General features: G+C 42.7%; 1 protein-coding gene across 3 annotated transcripts in view; it reads right to left on the bottom strand.

Moving 5' to 3' along the window:
* Positions 1 to 21,165, bottom strand: part of ADARB1 (adenosine deaminase RNA specific B1) — a 159,949-nt gene that overhangs the window by 57,487 nt on the left and 81,297 nt on the right. Inside the window, exon 1 of one of the 3 annotated variants that reach the window (XM_077272160.1) lies at positions 10,350 to 10,542. The exons of the other annotated variants lie outside the window; for them this stretch is intronic. Within the exon in view, the coding sequence (XP_077128275.1) occupies positions 10,350 to 10,449 (100 nt within the window). The 5' untranslated portion in view covers positions 10,450 to 10,542. Of the gene's footprint in view, positions 1 to 10,349; positions 10,543 to 21,165 lie in introns of those variants that run through there. 3 annotated transcript variants of the gene reach the window in all.

The raw sequence follows: 21,165 nt of genomic DNA, 5'->3' as shown, positions 1-21,165 counted from the left end.
TGTGACGGCTGCCAATCATAAAAATCCGCTAAAAAACCTGCTATAAAAGTAAATCAAACCCCCCTTCATCACCCCCTTAGTTAGGGAAAAATTTTAAAATTAAAAAAACGTATTTATTTTCATTTTCCCATTAGGGCTAGGGTTAGGATTAGGGTTAGGGCTAGGGTTAGGATTAGGGCTAGGGTTAGGGTTGGGGCTAGGGTTAAGGCTACAGTTAGGGTTGGGGCTAAAGTTAGGGTCGGGGCTTAAGTTAGGGTTAGGATTACATTTTACGGTTGGGAATAGGGTTGGGATTAGGGTTAGGGTTGTGTTTGCATTAAGGTTTCAGTTATAATTGGGGGTTTCCACTGTTTAGGCACATCAGGGACTCTCCAAACGCGACATGGCGTACGATCTAAATTCCAGCCAATTCTGCGTTGAAAAAGTAAAACAGTGCTCCTTCACTTCCGAGCTCTCCCGTGTGCCCACACAGGAGTTTACCCCAACATATGGGGTATCAGCGTACTCAGGACAAATTGGACAACAACTTTTGGGGTCCAAGTTCTCCTGTTACCTTTGGGAAAATACAAAACTGGGGGCTAAAAAATAATTTTGTGGGGAAAAAAAAGATTTTTTATTTTCACGGCTCTGCGTTATAAACTGTAGTGAAACACTTGGGGGCTCAAAGTTCTCACAACACATCTAGATAAGTTCCTTGGGGGTCTAGTTTCCAATATGGGGTCACTTGTGGGGGGTTTCTACTGTTTAGGTACTTTAGGGGCTCTGCAAACGCAATGTGACGCCTGCAGACCAATCCATCTAAGTCTGCATTCCAAATGATGCTCCTTCCCTTCCGAGCTCTGCCATGCGCTCAAACGGTGGTTCCCCCCCCCCCCACATATCAGGTATCAGCGTACTCAGGACAAATTGGACAACAATATTTAGGGTCCAAATTTCTCCTGTTACCCTTGGAAAAATACAAAATTGGGGGCTAAAAAATAATTTTTGTGGGAAATTTTTTTTTTATTTTTACGGCTCTGCATTATAAACTTCTGTGAAGCCCTTGGTGGGTCAAAGTGCTCACCACACATCTAGATAAGTTCCTTAGGGGGTCTACTTTCCAAAATGGTGTCACTTGTGGGGGGTTTCAATGTTTAGGCACATCAGTGGCTCTCCAAACGCAACATGGGGTCCCATCTCAATTCCTGTCAATTTTGCATTGAAAAGTCAAACGGCGCTCCTTCCCTTCTGAGCTCTCCCATGCACCCAAACAGTGGTTTACCCCCACATTTGGGGTATCAGCGTACTCAGGACAAATTGTACAACAACCTTTGGGATCCAATTTGTTCTCTTACCCTTGGGAAAATAAAAAATTGGGGGCGAAAAAATAATTTTTGTGAAAAAAAATGTTTTATTTTTACGGTTCTGCATTATAAACTTCTGTGAAGCACTTGGTGGGTCAAAGTGCTCACCACACCTCTAGATAAGTTCCTTAGGGGGTCTACTCTCCAAAATGGTGTCACTTGGGGGGGGTTTTCAATGTTTAGGCACATCAGTGGCTCTCCAAACGCAACATGGCGTCCCATCTCAATTCCTGTCAATTTTGCTTTGAAAAGTCAAACGGCGCTCCTTCCCTTCCGAGCTCTGCCATGCGCCCAGACAGTGGTTTACCCCCACATATGGGGTATCGGCGTACTCAGGACAAATTGTACAACAACGTTTGGGGTCCATTTTCTCCTGTTACCCTTGGTAAAATAAAACAAATTGGAGCTGAAATAAATTTTTTGTGAAAAAAAGTTAAATGTTCATTTTTATTTAAACATTCAAAAAATTCCTGTGAAACACCTGAAGGGTTAATAAACTTCTTGAATGTGGTTTTGAGCACCTTGAGGGGTGCAGTTTTTAGAATGGTGTCACACTTGGGTATTTTCTATCATATAGACCCCTCAAAATGACTTCAAATGAGATGTGGTCCCTAAAAAAAAATGGTGTAAAAATGAGAAATTGCTGGTCAACTTTTAACCCTTATAACTCCCTAACAAAAAAAAAATTTGTTCCAAAATTGTGCTGATGTAAAGTAGACATGTGGGAAATGTTACTTATTAAGTATTTTGTGTGACATATCACTGTGATTTAATTGCATAAAAATTCAAAGTTGGAAAATTGCGAAATTTTCTAAATTTTCGCCAAATTTCCGTTTTTTTCACAAATAAACGCAGGTAATATCAAAGAAATTTTACCACTATCATGAAGTACAATATGTCACGAGAAAATGTCAGAATCACTGGGATCCGTTGAAGCGTTCCAGAGTTATAACCTCACAAAGGGACAGTGGTCAGAATTGTAAAAATTGGCCCGGTCCATAACGTGCAAACCACCCTTGGGGGTAAAGGGGTTAAAGACTACAATGCAGACCACACACACAATATCAAATCTCTTCTTTATCTATAACTTACTGCAGTGCCATTAAGAGGTCAGGAGAGCCCTAATCCAGCACATATACAGTTGTGGCCAAAAGTATTGACACACCTGCAATTGTCAGATAATACTCAGTTTCTTCCTGAAAATGATTGCAAACAAATTCTTTGGTATTATCTTCATTTAATTTGTCTTAAATGAAAAAACACAAAAAGAATTGTCCTAAAGCCAAATTGGATATAATTCCACACCAAACATAAAAAAGGGGGTGGACAAAAGTATTGGCACTGTTCGAAAAATCATGTGATGCTTCTCTAATTTGTGTAATTAATAGCACCTTAACTTACCTGTGGCACCTAACAGGTGTTGGCAATAACAATCACACTTGCAGACAGTTGACATGGATTAAAGTTGACTCAACCTCTGTCCTGTGTCCTTGTGTGTACCACATTGACCATGGAGAAAAGAAAGAAGACCAAAGAACTGTCTGAGGACTTGAGAAACCAAATTGTGAGGAAGCATGAGCAATCTCAAGGCTACAAGTCCATCTCCAAAGACCTGAATGTTCCTGTGTCTACCGTGCGCAGTGTCACCAAGAAGTTTAAAGCCCATGGCACTGTGGCTAACCTCCCTAGATGTGGACGGAAAAGAAAAATTGACAAGCGATTTCAACGCAAGATTGTGCGGATGTTGGATAAAGAACCTCGACTAACATCCAAACAAGTTCAAGCTGCCCTGCAGTCCGAGGGTACAAGTGTCAACCCGTACTATCCGTCGGCATCTGAATGAAAAGGGACTGTATTGGTAGGAGACCCAGGAAGACCCCACTTCTTACCCCGAGACATAAAAAAAGCCAGGCTGGAGTTTGCCAAAACTTACCTGAAAAAGCCTAAAACGTTTTGGAAGAATGTTCTCTGGTCAGATGAGACAAAAGTAGAGCTTTTTGGGCAAAGGCATCAACAGTTTACAGGAGAAAAAAAAGAGGCATTCAAAGAAAAGAACACGGTCCCTACAGTCAAACATGGCGGAGGTTCCCTGATGTTTTGGGGTTGCTTTGCTGCCTCTGGCACTGGACTGCTTGACCGTGTGCATGGCATTATGAAGTCTGAAGAGTACCAACAAATTCTGCAGCATAATGTAGGGCCCAGTGTGAGGAAGCTGGGTCTCCCTCAGAGGTCTCTTCCAGCAGGACAATGACCCAAAACACACTTCAAAAAGCACTAGAAAATGGTTTGAGAGAAAGCACTGGAGACTTCTAAGGTGGCCAGCAATGAGTCCAGACCTGAATCCCATAGAACACCTGTGGAGAGATCTAAAAATGGCAGTTTGGAGAAGGCACCCTTCAAATATCAGGGACCTGGAGCAGTTTGCCAAAGAAGAATGGTCTAAAATTCCAGCAGAGCATTGTAAGAAACTCATTGATTGTTACCGGAAACGGTTGGTCGCAGTTATTTTGCCTAAAGGTTGTGCAACCAAGTATTAGGCTGAGGGTGCCAATACTTTTGTCTGGCCCATTTTTGGAGTTTTGTGTGAAATGATCAATGTTTTGCTTTTTGCTTCATTCTCTTTTGTGTTTTTTCATTTAAGACAAATTAAATGAAGATAATACCAAAGAATTTGTGTTTGCAATCATTTTCAGGAAGAAACTGAGTATTATCTGACAGAATTGCAGGGGTGTCAATACTTTTGGCCACAACTGTATAGAGGAACCCAGTGATGGCCATACAGTGCATGATTAGGATTTAGCAGTCTTTGTAATACCACTCATCTGACACATGATAAATACGTGTGAACAGCAACCAGACAGACATACCTGCAACCAGGTGCGAAGACCACAAAAATAGCATTGCGGGTTGAAAGTTGTGCACCTGTGCTTTAGAGCCTGGGATACAGCATTCGTAAAGGAGCAAACTAGAGATGTATCCAACCATGCAAGGCCCCTTTCACACATCAGTTTTTTGCCATCAGTCGCAATCCATCGAATTTTGAAAAAAAAAACAGATCCGGAGACTAATGCAGCCAGATCCGTTTTTTTTCTTCATAGACTTGTATTAGCGACGGATGGCCTCACATTTCATCTGTAGTTCACCGGATCTGTCGAAAATTTTTGTTTACTTAGCCAGCCCCCCCACACACACACACTCCCCTAGTCGGATCCGTCGAAAACATGGATCCGTCGCATCAGTTTTTCACAATTTGCAACAGATCTGTTGAACCAACGGATTGTGACTGAAAGCAAAAAACTGATATGTGAAAGGGGCCTGACCCAAGAAAGACAGACCGACACACACATTCCAATGTTCAAAAGGAGACAAATGATACAGTGAGAAACCGTAAAACATTGAGATACATGTTCCGGTCACCTGCAGCTGCCACTAGATGGCGTAAGGGAGCTTAGCACATACTGTATGGCCATTGGGAGCACTGTATGCAGTAAGGTCCTGCACTCCTAGTGACAGCTGCAACTTACATGACACAGACTTCTATAAATCCGATGTTCAGTGTGTTATATGGTTAGCCTAGTGCTTCATTTTAGATTTCCTGTTTAAAATAAATTAGCACAATGTATTTAGGCAGGTATAAAAGGATTAAGCCCAACAAAAAAAGGGAAAAAAAATCTGGTGAAATACAGCCTACATCTGTAAGGTTCAACGTGCAGTGCAGTATCTAGATGTAAATGCATGCATGCTACCAAAAGGTGAATCTATAAAGTTCAGTAGAAATATATGCAAAGCTTTCATGGGAAATGTGAGGAAAAGGAAAAAGATTAAAAGGGAGGGAAAAAATATAAAGATGGTAAAGAAAACAAGGAGAAAAAAAAAGGTAAAATTAAGGATGGGAAATATATTTTTACATGGAAAACAATTGTATCAACTAAATTAGGATAGAATTTCATCTTGAAATGGGTGGGATTGCAAAATAAAACACCACAAGTAAATTGGGTGATGATTTACCAAGGGGTTCTAATATTAAAACTCATTTCCGAAGATAGCCAAGGACATGTGGTGTGTGCTCCGGCCTCGTTCTTCACGGCTGCAGTAAATGCCGGTGACAGTTCTAATTTGTGCCACAGTCCCCAAGTGTCTTTCTATCTACCACATTATTTCTATTTCACTCCCTGACTGGGGACAGAACTGGAGATGGGTTAACAGGGAAATATTGCCCAACCTGATAGCTTCTGACAAGACAGCAAACAGGTCCTTTAAACCATTTTTTACTGAGAGTGACTATTCATCATAAATACAAGTATAAGGGTCTCCCCTGTAGTAATGCAGATTTTACAAACACCAACATGGTGCATAATGGCAAAGGTTAGTAGTACATTTAGAAAGTTGTTACTTTCCTATCTTTACCCTTTAGGGGTTATCTAAACTTAAATAAAAAGGTTGATTCCCAAAAAGAATTTGAGTTTTCAGAAAAAGAATTAGCAATGATGTGAGGAAGAGGCTCGGCTCATGCCTCGTCTAATAATATATATATTATTTTAGACTGAAGCAGAAATTGGACAATCAATCCCAACACTGAACACACAGCTCAGCACAACTACCTCACAAACTTTTTTCCTTTACTTTCGGCACTTTTCTTACAGCTTACAAAACTTGCAGCATTTTGCAACATTTAACAAGTCCATTACTGCTCCTAAAGGCTGTGTGGAAAGGCCGATATACAGCTTAAAAAAGATGTATGTAACATACCCATCCTAAAGGAAGAAGAAAACTTGTATCTGGAGTGCTATCTACCATAAAAGTCATAACTGGCGATATCCGTAACTCCGGGATACACATCTGTACTTTTAGTACCTTCCAAGCGCTGCATCATAAGCAACTGCACTGATGAGGAGCTAAAACCAAAGCAATTCAGTAGGGGTCAAAAAGAGCCAAATGAGATATCAAGACGTGGACGTATAGAAATAAACTTTTATTAATATTGTGTGTGACGGTGGTTACAAAGTATATTAAAATTACATAAATCCACAAATATAAAACCGTATATAAACATTGATGATTAAAAACAAAAAATGCGCTGCACCAGGAAGATCAGGATGAAAGAGTGAAATATCACTCCTAACTACAGCCCCACTGTAATAACAGGATGTCTTAGATTATGCTGGCACCATGTAATTAAAAGTATCTCTGCCAAGTCCAACTCAAAGAGAACAACAATAATACAAAAAATATAAAAATATAAAAGTGCCCCAATGCCAAGTCAAATTTTAAAGTGGCATTGCTAAGTTCAACTCAATAACATAATTAAAAGTGCATAAGTGCCAAATCAAACCACTCAGGATTATAAGTTGATACAAATCACTGCATAAAGTGACAGTGCAGAAAATGTGAATAGCACAAAAATATACCAACAAAAGTGCCTAATACGATGTTGGAGATAGCAAATTATAAAACAGTGGTGTCAGCAATTATATGTTAATTTATACCTGCGGGGGCTGAATCCTGGACCTGCGCTTCTCCCAGGGAAGAGTGGTTTGATTTGGCACTTATGCACTTTTAATTATGTTATTGAGTTGAACTTAGCAATGCCACTTTAAAATTTGACTTGGCATTGGGGCACTTTTATATTTTTATATTTTTTGTATTATTGTTGTTCTCTTTGAGTTGGACTTGGCAGAGATACTTTTAATTACATGGTGCCAGCATAATCTAAGACATCCTGTTATTACAGTGGGGCTGTAGTTAGGAGTGATATTTCACTCTTTCATCCTGATCTTCCTGGTGCAGCGCATTTTTTGTTTTTAATCATCAATGTTTATATACGGTTTTATATTTGTGGATTTATGTAATTTTAATATACTTTGTAACCACCGTCACACACAATATTAATAAAAGTTTATTTCTATACGTCCACGTCTTGATATCTCATTTGGCTCTTTTTGACCCCTACTGAATTGCTTTGGTTTTAGTTTGGTTACTGCTGTGGTTTCCACAGTGAATTGTTACACAGTGCACGGGGGTGACGCATATGAAATTTCTCTCTTCACATATATAGATATATGAATAGGAATGTGAGTTATTTTTGAAATTTATCCTATGTTACTGTGTGACTTATATTCAACTGATGAGGAGCAAAGACTCCAGCACAGTGCGGTCTGTAGACGGTCCTCTCCAGTTTTGCTGATGTCTAAATTCATGTACGAAAGCTCATTAAAGAGAAGACATCAGCTCTCCTGACTTGTTTGATTTATCAAATATTATAATTCTGGAGAATGTCTTCAATCTCTGGGTTGTGACGTACGGGTTATTCTACTAGAAATGTATAAATAAATGGACAATTGGATGTTACCATTCGGAGGGCTGATATAATGTTGACACTGTCTGACAAGGAGTTTGAATATTTCTGAATAAATGACCAGACATAAAGGAAAGGCACAGTGCTTAAATCCACAGAAGCGTGCTCCAGGATTGTTATTTCCATATTACTATCTACTAAAATACTCATATCAGAAGAGACGACTGACGTACAGGGCGGCTAACTGCAGCTGCCACTAGAGACAGGTGTCTCGCTTCTAGAGGAATTTTTGTACATTTTTCCATAGGGCAGCCACAAATCCCACCTCACTTGGAGAACAGTGGCACATAATTAAGACTAGTGCAGAAGAATTGTATAGCCTTTGCCCACAACAACCATATGTCATAAAGGAAAGCAGTAATCACTCTAGGTTTTATAGGTCAAACAGATTTACCAACCACTTTGGCTCTGACAAGTATCCTTATTGTACCCTTTGGGCTTGTATACGATGGAATAAACAACATCAAACATTCGCATAGGATGGAGCTTACACGGCCGGTATGTTTTAAGAGATTTCTGTATGTGTGAGCCAAAAGTGAAGAAAGCTTGAAATTATTTCTTGACAAAACTTAAGGGGGTTAAAAAGTTATTGAGGAAGATGGATCTAAGTCATTCATGCATATGATGGTAGGAAAAATATATAACTGCTGCACTAATTTGCTACATTAATATACATTACAGCTATACTTTCCTTGGCTCAGCACATACGGCAAGAAACAAGCGTCTAAGTACAGTTGGACTTCATCTACGACTGATCCAGAAGTGCCTGACTGTATCCCGATACAGCAACACGGTAAGGAGTGCAACAACTGAATTAGATCACTTCAAAACAAGTCCAATAAAATGTTACATGTTCACTCAGATCTCAAGTAATAGGTCACGGGAGTCTTCATACCTCAACTCTTCCATTACAATCAAAGGGGAGCCCCACAGACGTAGCAATCTCAGCGCTAGGCAGTTTTCATGCAATCAACATTCACGGTGCGAGTACAAACTCCAGGTCTACCAACCCAAGCTCAACAACCTTATATATACCAACAAGGCTGCAGAGTTCGGGTCAGAATGTCCGCAGCCGGTCCAGATGTTGCAGTCCATACATAGGCCATGAATGTCAGACATGTTAAACCGGCCTATGAGCTAATGCACCAGATAGAGCGCCGAGTGAGGTTCCCGGATAGCCATTCTGGCAATGGCTCTAAGGAACACTCTCCATACATGAAGAATCTGAAGGAGCAGGCAGCTTTTCCTGTCAAAATCATATGTAACAGACTCTTTAGACTTCCATATAAAATCAATGAGAAATGCAATACAGAGCACATATCTTTATAGAAGACCCAATATGTTTCTGGAGAAAATAAACTAGCAGTAACATAGCCACATGCACCTGTCCCCACACTGAAGAGGTACCGCGTATCTTAGTGCCAGACAGCAATTTATTTGCAGTAATAACATATTTAGAGTCTCAATACAGAATCAACGTTCTTATAACAGATATTTCAAGGCCGTAATGAGTAGAACAAGTGCATAAATCTTACTGCACTAATAGGACCATTCTGTGGGAGAGCACATTGCTTGATACAGTCACCAGTGACTCCGGATCTCAGGCAAGGCTATTTGCCAGACTGATCGCTCATAATCCTGCAAGTAGCAATGAACCGCTGGTCCATCACACTGAATCCATCATGCTAATGGAGCCTTGAATTTTCAGATTAACTTGTCCACAGAGAGCTGTGATTATTCCTCTTTCTTTATTAACCTTCACTTCATTACTGTGACTGAAATGTATTAGAAAATGTGGCCTTTATTTATAAGACTAAGGCGTGAAGCCTCGATCCAATGCCCCCTGTGCAGAACGGATTTAGGACAATGACTATAGGGGGGGCTAGAGAAATAAAGCTCTTCATCCACTTAGACGACTCTCTTACTATTCAACATGTATAATACTTTGTATAGTTTCTCACAATGCTGACAAGTATCAGACAGAGCAGGAAAACTTTACTTTATGTAGTTGTCATAATTAATCAAACAGCCGCAAATATAAATGAGACCAACAGAATAAATATGCACAACGTAAAACAAACAAGCAAAACAGCAGATTTTAGGCTACTGACCATTAACCAAGACTTATAAGACAAGTCTTCATGATTTATATTGATTATAAAACAAACAATACACACACACACTAGACGAAAGACGACGCTAAGAATCAAGAATAAAAATTACATCTAACGTGTAGAAATATTTTTAGTAGATGGCTCTTGATATTGGGAGAAGTAATGTAAATCCGAGCTGTAGGCATCGCAGGGATAACATACCCTGCAGCTTAGAAGACGGGATTAAAGCCCCGCGCAGCACAGATGAGAAGCTGCCACAGGACGGCAGTCTACACCAATTGTGACTATAATCGTAAACCTGCAGTAAGGAGAAGCTCATGAGGGGGGAGAGACTGCAGACATCTCTGTGTACGCTTACACACTCCGGAGTCTGTACATTGAATGAAGTTCCCAGCAGTGAAAGAAAAAGGGGCAAACACATGAGAGCAGTGCGGAGCATCCACATGTAAATCTGCCATCAGCCCCATAGCCTACAGTAGTTCTGCAGAGCCACAAACCTGGGGCAGCAGGAGTGACAGCACCGAGCAGAGCTCTTACCTTTTCTCTCAGATCGCTTCTTCCGTCTTCTTTTAAAACGACGTCTGACAAGGCTAAAAAGGTTCCCCATGTTACAGGTATTAACCAAAAGGGATGCCATAGCAAGTGGAAGGTCAGAGCTCTAACACCGACAGCTTGGTTAACAGGGTGCCAGTCTCTTTATAGCGAGTATCAGAGCGGAGCAACCAGTTAACCCTGTGTTAGCCTGCCTAGCAGCGCACATGCCCTCCTCAGCATGAGGTCTCTCTCCTCCTACCCCAGATACCTAAATGCAGAACGCCCTGGAAGCAGAAATGTATTTCTATTAGCCACCAGAGGCCCATGTGACAGCTAACCCTCATGTGCATCAGTCATCTCCTAAGCAGCCTCGGAAGGAGGAACACTTGCCCAACGTCTTAGCACAATATAGACGTCAGGAGCATTTGGGAAAATAGTGAAGGGATTGACATTTTCATCCAATCCACTACAAATTTCATATCTTCAATACAATGCTGGGCTGTTTTTTGTTTTTTTAACATTTATCATTTTAAATACACAGAAAAAAGGTTTTTATGTGCTATTAACATTTACATGTAGAAGGCTCCCATCCATCATAGTACATAAGGACGGGGGTTGTCCCAATAAGAAATCCCCTTTAAAAGGCCTGCTACAAGCTGCAATACACATTTGAATCCATATATTGTTATTGTCCTTAAAGAAAAAAAAATTTCTTTGGTGGCTGACCAGTATACCATTACACTTCAATACGCTACGGTCAGGGAAAAGCAGAATATATACATTTTGTAACAGAGGCGTAGAAGTGGATAGAAAATCCACAGAAAATGAATTTTATCTATAGGATGAACAGGTATTTCAGTTTATGATTAAAAAATTCTACAACATATGGCTCCCCTGGGCGGAATATGTGAACCATACCCCCTTTGCCACGCCTGCACTCCGCCTGACTATTCCCGATTCCCCTGATGTCGATTAACTTATTTAACGAACTTGGACTCACTGTAATCCTCCCTCGGGTTCCTCCCCCCCCCCCCCTTCCTTTCCCCGACCTTTACACTGTTGTTATTGGATTGTCTGATTTATCAATCGCCTATATTATTTTCTATTAACAAATTGTAAAAGAAAGTTAATACTGAGGCTTTTCTTTACTGCTGTTTGCAAACTTTAATAAAAATTTATTGTTAAAAAAAAAAAAAAAATCTACAACTAAACTGAGCAGCCTAGTCCATGCTGATCTCTACTGAGATCAATAATTCAGTGGGAAAGGACACTAATGTCAGCAATTCTTATTGTCTTCCAGAAAGGTACGCTTGCATGATCAAATTTAGTATATTGGAAGCATGAGAATGATTAAATCAAAATGGTCTGCACTTCTTTGCAGGTGGTTGGAAACCATTCTCCCAATTTTACGCCTTATAAATCAGATAGTATCGGGAACAACAATCAAAGCCTTTATGATTGTTGTTCCCGATACTATCTTTATGATAAAGGGTTTATACGGCCAGTCGGCCACCTAAGAGGGGATGCAGAATAAAGGAAAGTGAGACACTATCGCCATCTACTGGTATATTGTCAAACTAGCCATCAACTGCTACTGTAGTTCTAGCGTCATATACAAGAAATATAGGAGAAACGAATGTAGCAGTTTACACACTATTTGTTATACAATTTGGGTGGACACTACAATATCTTTCTCTGGCTTTAGAGAAGACATTTTTAATAGTTTAGGGATCTAACAATTTTAAGTAGTTCCAGTAAAGGTAATGTGGGGACTGTAAGCAGCATTTGGTTTGTTCAGGAAAGACTTTGAACATTCGCATTAATTTTGCTCAGCAGCAAATGTAAGGTCATGTGACCAAACAATCTGCTGTCAGCACGTAGTGGAAGTGGCAACATTATGCATTCCAAGGCAGCTGGAGAGGAAGGACCACTAATGAATATTTACACGCAGCCATCTTGATTTAGAAACAGATGAAATTCAGAAGGATCACATTAATTAAACATCCATGATTGGAGGTGTAAACCCACACCATGCTCCGGCAGCTGCTCACTTAGATTACAAATAGCTGTGCATATGCCACACTATTAGTTTTGGATAACTGTTCGTGGAGTGTGACGCTGCACACAAATCTTACATTGAGAGGACTTTCAGTATCCCACAGATTTGTCACGCATCTAAAGGTACCGTCACACTAAACGATATCGCTAGCGATCCGTGACGTTGCAGCGTCCTTGCTAGCGATATCGTTTAGTTTGACACGCAGCAGCGATCATGATCCTGCTGTGAGGTCGCTGGTCGCTGAATAAAGTCCAGAACTTTATTTGGTCGTCCGATCGCCGTGTATCGTTGTGTTTGACACCAAAAGCAACGATACCAGCTATGTTTTACACTGGTAACCAGGGTAAACATCGGGTTACTAAGCGCAGGGCCGCGCTTAGTAACCCGATGTTTACCCTGGTTACCAGCGTAAAAGTAAAAAAACAAACAGTACATGCTCACCTGCGCGTCCCCTGCCGTCCGCTTCCTGCTCTGACTGATCGCCGGCCCTAAAGTGAAAGTGAAAGCACAGCGGTGACGTCACCGCTGTGCTGTTAGGGCCGGAGCTCAGTCAGTGTCAGGAAGCAGACGCTGGGGGACGCGCAGGTGAGTATGTACTGTTTGTTTTTTTTACTTTTACGCTGGTAACCAGGGTAAACATCGGGTTACTAAGCGCGGCCCTGCGCTTAGCAACCCGATGTTTACCCTGGTTACCCGGGGGCCTCGGCATCGTTGGTCGCTGGAGAGCGGTCTGTGTGACAGCTCTCCAGCGATCAAACAGCGACGCTGCAGCGATCGCCATCGTTGTCGCTATCGCTGCAGCGTCGCTTAATGTGACGGTACCTTTAGCAAACCAGCAAAAATAAACATTTTACCACATGGAGGCACTATCTCAAAGATTATCTTAAACCGATACATTAAGGACAAATGTATTGGGACACCTACTCATTACACCTGCAGGAGCTTTTATGATCTCTCACTCTCAATCCATAGGCATTAACATCTAGTTGGCACTCCTTTACAGCTATAACCGCTTCCACTCGGCTGGCAAGGCTTTCCAGAAGATTTCGTTATGTGTCTGTGAGAATTTTTGCCCATCCATTAAAAAGAGCATTTAGGAGGTCAGACATTGATGTTGGAGGTGAAGGGCCGGGCTCACAATCTCTATTCTAGTCCATCCTAAAGGTGTTGGATGGAGTTGAAGTCAGGGCTCTGTGTGTCCAGTGAAGTTGTCTCACCAAACTCACCCAACTGTACCATTATGGACTCAAAATTTTTATTCTTTCAATTTTTTTTGCGGTTCGGATAGAGATCATAATCAAATAGGGCCAAATCAAAAGAATGTAGCAGATGATCGACAACTCCAAAGCCAATCAAATTGAGTCTTTGCTGGGCAACAAGAGACTGCGGACGCATAATCCCGCAAAGATGCCTTTGGAAAAGTTCTTTCTGAAGTGTTCAATCTTCACCTGAGATGGTTAACTTTTTTTTTTTTTTAAAGACAAATTCAAACTAATCTTTTCTGCTAAAACTTATCCCATGCACTTGGCAAAGTTAGTATAGAAACTGGATTTGATTTTTTTTCTGCAAGAAATATTCAAGGGCAACTATTCATCAATACCTCCTTGTTCGTATACATGGCTGAAAGTCTCCCACAAAACTATTGCAATTACACATTTTGCTACACACATTTATTTCCTTTCTGTGCAATGGAAGAAAACACAAAAAGAGAGAAAAAAAAAACTGAAAAAAAAAAGGCAAATTTGACAATTTCACACAAAACCCCTAAAATCAGAGGTTTTGCATTCCTCGAGGGCCGCCAACAGGTCATGTTTTTAGGATTACTTAGCATTCCACAAGGTGCTGGAATCATTCTGTGCAGGTGATTAAATTATCACCTGTGCAATACAAGGAAAGCATTAAGCTACTTACGGGTAGCGGCATTTTTCGGAGGCCCATGACAGCACCACGAGAGAGGGGATCCGCCCCTTTAGGAACAGGAAACCCACAGATACAAAAGGGCGGCACCTCTCCCATGCATCAGTTGGATTACAGAGCCTGAGAGGACTAACCGCAGTTAATGACAAGCAAACACAATATTGCATACAATTAAACACAATGACTTTAATAAAGTAACACACGTGAGAAGATAACATCTCTTCTTTAAATTATTTAGTTATTAATAACCCCATGTGAAAAAGGGAGGGAACTAAGGGTGCTGTCATGGGCCTCCGAAAAATGCCGCTACCCGTAAGTAGCTTAATGCTTTATTCGGACTCCCATGACAGCACCACGAGAGATTTACAGAGATGTAAGACATTTTTAGGGAGGGACCACAGCCTGTAGCACCCTTAACCCGAAGGTGAGATCTGAGGAGAACCCCAAGTCCAATCTATAGTGTTTGAAAAAGGTGGAAGGGGATGACCATGTGGCCGCCTTACATATCTGGTCGACCGACACTCCAGACCTCTCTGCCCAGGATGACGCCATGGCTCGGGTGGAATGTGCCCTCAGATTCTGCGGAGCCGGACCCCCACCTGTCGTGTAAGCAAGAGAGATAGCCTCCCTAATCCATTTAGCTAGTATGTACTTAGATGCTCTAGCCCCTTTCCTTGGACCTTGGAAGGACAGGAATAGCGCATTGTCCTTCTTCCAATCATTAGTGACCGAGATATATTGAAGAAGGCATCTCCTGACATCTAAGGTATGGAGCTCCCTTTCTTTAGGGTTAGAAGGATTAGGGATAAATGAAGGTAAAATTATTTCCTGCGACCTGTGAAACTGTGATACTACTTTTGGTAAGTAGGCTGGGTCTGGTCTAAGGATGACTCTATCCTGAAGAAATTCTGTATACGGGGGATTTCTAGAGAGCGCCTGGATGTCTCCTATTCTGCGAGCTGATGTTATAGCTATTAGGAAAGCTGTTTTAAGAGACAACATCCTGACTGAGGCTTCATTCAACGGCTCAAAAGGGGGTTTTGTCAAAGAAGAAAGGACAAGGTTTAAATCCCAAGGTACCATTTTGTTTCTATAAAGCGGTGTAATTCTACCGACCGCCTTAATAAATCTCGACACCCAGTAGTTTCCCGCAATATTACATGAGAACAAAGCCCCAAGTGCAGAAATTTGTACTTTTAATGTGCTTGTGGAGAGTTTTAACTCTAACCCTCTTTGCAAAAATTCCAATATTTGAGTTATTGGTACACCGTCATTAATATTGAATTCTGAGGAAGTTAAGAACTTTCTCCAGGTTCTGGAGTAGATTCTTGTTGTTATTGGCTTTCTACTCCTTAAAAGGGTATCGACTAATTTAGGAGAGAAGCCTTTATTTTCTAATAATGACCGCTCAAACTCCAAGCCGTCAAATGAAGCCCCTTCACTTGTGGATGGAGTATCGGCCCCTGGGAGAGCAAATTTGGGATATCTGGAAGTACCCAGGGATCGCCCACTGACATCCTCCTGAGCCATGAAAACCAGGTTCTCCTGGGCCAAAAGGGAGCAATCAGAATGAGTCTCGCACAATCTTCTCTGACCTTCCTCACCACTAGAGGTAGTAGGTTCAGTGGCGGGAAGGCGTAGGCCAGAGAAAAATCCCATTTTATGAGGAATGCGTCCACTGCCAGTGGATTCTCCCTGGGATTTAGGGAACAAAAGTTTTTTACTTTTTTGTTTTCCCTTGTGGCAAATAGGTCCACTACCGGTTGACCCCACAAGCGTACAATCTGTCTGAAGATGTCTCCGTTTAGAGACCATTCTCCTTGCTTTAGCACATTGCGGCTGAGAAAGTCCGCTTTTATGTTGTCTCTTCCTGTGATGTGCAGAGCAGTCAAAGATTGTAAATTCTCTTCTGCCATCCGGAGGAGACGATCTGTGATCTGCATCAGAGCCTCGGAGCGTGTCCCTCCTTGATGATTTATATAGGAGACTGCTACTCGGTTGTCTGAAAGGATCCTGACGTGGTGGCCCTGCAGATACATGAGGAGGTTTTTAACTGACAATTCGATTGCTAACAATTCTCTCTGATTGGAAGAGGACGATGAGTATGGTTCCCATTGGCCTTGCACTACGATGTCATCCATGTGAGCCCCCCAACCTGAGGAGCTGGCATCCGTAGTCACAACCCGGGATACGTCTATCATCCAGGGAACACCCGCTGACAAATTATCCCTATCCAGCCACCAACTTAGGGATTTGAGAGTTGCTGGTTCCAGCGTTATTTTTTCTTCTAATACACCCCTCAATATCCTATCCTTAACCAAAATCTCTTTTTGGAGGGATCTAGTGTGAAAGTGTGCCCACCTTACCGCTGGTATGCACGATGTGAGGGACCCCAACAGGGACATAGCTTGTCGCAGGGTCATAGAGGGTGTATTTACTGCTTTTAGTACCTGATGCTGAATCTGAGATAGTTTGTTTTCCGGGAGATAACACTGCTGTGTAGTTGAATCTAGCAATAAGCCCAGAAACTTCTGAATTTTTTGAGGCTGTAATCGAGATTTTTCAAAATTAATTATCCAGCCTAGGTGTTCCAGCGTAACCTTAGTTAGATTTAGTTGGGACAAACAGTGTTCTACCGAGTTACCTATTATGAGGAAATCGTCAAGGTATGGGACAATAAGGACATTAGATTCTCGTAAGTGGGCCATCACCTCTGCCACTATTTTTGTGAATACTCTAGGGGCTGATGTTATACCAAAAGGAAGAGCTCTATACTGAAAGTGATGAATAACTCCTCCCATTAATACTGCTACCCTCAAGAACTGCTGGAAATCCACATGAATAGGTACGTGGTAATAGGCATCCTTTAAGTCGACTACCACCATGAAGCAGTTTTTGAATAGTATCTTTATTGTCGAGCTGATGGATTCCATCTTAAAGGTATGCTTAACCAAAAAACTATTAAGATGTCTGAGATTTATAATGGTCCTATATGAGTTATCCGGTTTCTGAATAAGAAACAAGGGAGAATAGAATCCTTTCCCTCTATCAGCCTCTGGAACCTGTGTGAGAACATTTTTGGAACAGAGAGACCAAACTTCTTCTTCTAGAGCAGATTGCTCTAGGGGATTAGAACGTAAGGGCGTTAACATAAATTTATCCCGTGGGGTATGGCAAAACTCAAGAGTAAGGCCCCGAGAAATAGTATCTTGCACCCAGACACTATTCGTGATCTCTGACCATTCTGAACCAAAATGTAAAAGTCTGCCCCCCACCGGGGTTCCTAGTCATTTGTCCTCCTTCTTCCTTTCTTTTGAGGAACGACGGAACATATATCCTGTACCTCGTCTACGTCTGTCGTCCCACCTAGACCGATCCCTCGAAGGTGAAAAGGTACGCTTCCCTCCGCGACCGAACCTTCTTTTATTAAAGGGACGACGGTAGGACCCCAGCAGGTTGGGGAACTTCTTTTTGTCATCTCCCGCTTTCTCTAGGAGATCGTCTAAGGTGGGCCCGAATAGGTACTCTCCTTTACATGGAATGATACAGAGTTTTGATTTTGACTGTATGTCGCCTGGCCAGCATTTCAGCCAAAGAGACCTTCTGGCCGCATTCGAGAGACCAGCTGCCCTAGCAGCCATTTTGACAGAGTCAATAGACGCATCAGATAAGAAAGCGGCTGCTTCTTGGATCAGTGGTAAGGCAGTTAGGATAGAATCCCTTGATGCACCCTCTTTTAATTGAGTCTCCAATTGTTCCAACCAGACCATCATTGATCTGGCTGTACAGGTTGAAGCCACCGCAGGCCTTAAAGAACCGGCCGCCATCTCCCAGGTACTTTTCAGAAAAGTATCCGCTTTTCTATCAAGGGGGTCCTTAAGGGTCCCCATGTCCTCAAAGGGGAGAGAGGCGCGTTTGGCCACCTTGGCTATTGCCGCATCTAACTTAGGGGCTTTCTCCCAGTTGGTGACCGCAGGATCATCAAACGGATATCTGCGCTTCTGCGCTGGGGGCAAGGAACCCTTCCTTTCAGGTTTTTTCCACTCTTTATTGATAAGAGCTTGGATTTTTTCATTGAGCGGGAAGACTCGGCGTTTTTTCTGCTCCAACCCACTTCCTCTGACCGCCTTGACTAATTTATCCACTCGTTCGAGGGGTAGACAGAAGCGGGCGGTGTCCTCATCTGAAGAAGAGGATGACGCAGCCGAATCCGAAAAAACTTCCTCCTTATCCTCTTCTACTGAAGAATCGGAGGGTAACGGAGCTTTGGATTTAGAGCTTCCTCCTTGAGAAAAACCCTTTAAGGATTGTCTGACCTCCATCCTGATCATCTCCTTTAAGCTGGTGGTCATAGTAAGGGATTCCTCCGCCACCTGAGGGGGGTAAGTAAAGCAATCTAATCCCTGTAGATATAATGCTCTCCCCCTCTCCCCTTTACTGAGACCTCACCGTCTGCTGTATACAGGGGCCACATAACTTTTTAGGGCACGAATCAGGTAGGGGAACCCCGCAGATTCCACATTCCCTGTGTTTCGCCTTCCCGGCACATTTCTTCCCCTATAATGGAACATATGAGGGGAATCATGTTACTGAGTGAACTTTCACGAAGATCACTTACCAGCGCTGCCCAAGAAAAAGTACCGGAATACGAGGGGGATTTCTCCTGGCTGATGCTCCAGACCCTTGTCTGGAGGAGCTTTTGTGGCCAGACTCACTACTCCTTTTGTCGCGATCCTTCTCTTTGGCCTTCTGGGATACCTCTTCCAGCACCTGCACGTGCTCGTCCTCCATCTTCTCCAAATATGAGGCCAGAAGCAAGGGATCACGATCCGGAGTTCTCTTTATAGCCCCTCCTCCGGTCAGCAGCTGTACTCAGCGCTCCCCTGCTTGATTATACAGGCCTCCTTCTGGTGCAGGCGGTAAACCGTGGGGCTCAGAACGCCGGCGACGCTACACCGGTGGGCGCCGCCATCTTGGATGCACTGCGCATGCGCAGGATCCTGGAAACCCGGAAGTGACTGCCGGCTCCTCCCCCCGACGTCACCCGGTCTCCCAGCGCTTTCCATCAGCGCTCAGAGCGGCGAGGACGCCGGACAGAGCCGCAGCACCCCCCGGGTGGCGTCCCCAAGCGCCGCCGCAAACCGAGACCCCGGCCACCACAGAAGGACAGGGGACATACTCACCTAGCGCTGCCTTGGAGACAGGACACCACTGGTGACCGCTCCCTGCTGAAATGCCGCCGGCATGCAGTCCTGCCAGGACCATCGCGACATCTTCCAGGAACACCGCACCGGCCGAGGTAGGAGACCCCCTCGCTACCTGAGTCGGCCGGCCGGCCTGGGATCCTTTTGTAAAATCTGCAGGATCCCGTCCCATTAGGAACAGGAAACCAACTGATGCATGGGAGAGGTGCCGCCCTTTTGTATCTGTGGGTTTCCTGTTCCTAAAGGGGCGGATCCCCTCTCTCGTGGTGCTGTCATGGGAGTCCGAATAAATCCTGAAAACATGACCTGTTGGCGGCACTCGAGGAATGCAGTTTGACATCTCTGGCCAAAATGGTCCGGACAAAATTGTTGGCATCCTCAACTTAATATTTGGTTGCACACCCTTTGGAATAAGTAACAGGAATCAATCTCTTCCTATAACCAACAACAATCTTTTTACATCTCTCAACTGGAATTTTGTACCACTCTTCTCTTGTTAACTGCTCCAGGTCTCTTATATTTGAAGGCGCCTTCTTCCAACAGCAACTAAGATCTCTCAACAGGTGTTCAATTGGATTCTGAACTCATTGCTGCCACTTCAGAACTCTACACCACTTTGTTTCAATCCATTTCCGGGTGCTTCTTGAAGAGTGTTTGGGTTCATTGTCCTGCTGGAAGACCTGGGACACAAAAACAGCTTTCTGACACTGGGCACTACATTGTGACCCAAAATCCTTTGATGATCTTCAGATTTAATGATGCCTAACACACAATCAAGGCACCAAGTGCCAGAGGTAGCAAAACGACTCCAAAACAGCTTTAAACTTCCACCATATTTGACTGTAGGTACTGTGTGCTTTTCTTTGCAGGCCTCATTCCATTTTCGGTAAACATTAGAATGATGTGCTTAAAAAAAAAAAAAAAATTCTATTTTTGTCTCATCTGTCCATAAGACGCTCATTCATGTACATTTTGGCAAGCTAAAGTCTAGCTTTATTATGTCTGTGTCAGCAGTGGGGTCCTCCTGGTCTCCTGCCATAGCATTTTATTTCATTCAAATGTTGATGGACAGTTCACACTGACACTGATGCACCCTGAGCCTGCAAGATGGCTTGAATTTCCTTGGAAATTGATTGGAGCTGTTTATCCACCATCTGGACAATCCTGCATTGCAACCTTTCATCAATTTTTCTGTGCCGTCCACATCCAGGAAGATTAGCTACAGTGCCATGGGTTGTAAACTTCTTGATTATGTTGCGCACCGTGGACAAAGGAACATCAACATCTCTGGAGATGGACTTGAAAAATATCAACAATCTCAATATTTCAACTACTTTGGTTCTCAAATCCTCAGACAGTTCTCTTCTCTTTCTGTTCTCCATGCTTAGTGTGCAGCACTATATGGGGCAATTATCTGTATGGAGCATCTTATGGGGCTATGTGCAGCATTATATGTGGCAAATATCTGTATGGGGCCATGTGCAGCATTATATGGGGCAAATATCTCTGGAGCATCTTATGGGGCCATAATCCAGATTTGTGGAGCATTATACGAGGCAAATGTGTCTATGGAGCATCTTATGGGGCCATAATCAGCATTTGTGCAGCATTATAGGGGGCATATTTTAACCCCTTCATG

Source organism: Ranitomeya variabilis, chromosome 7 (assembly GCF_051348905.1).
Source record: "Ranitomeya variabilis isolate aRanVar5 chromosome 7, aRanVar5.hap1, whole genome shotgun sequence".
Taxonomy (NCBI): domain Eukaryota; kingdom Metazoa; phylum Chordata; class Amphibia; order Anura; family Dendrobatidae; genus Ranitomeya; species Ranitomeya variabilis.
This window is presented reverse-complemented; position numbering and strand designations above follow the sequence as displayed.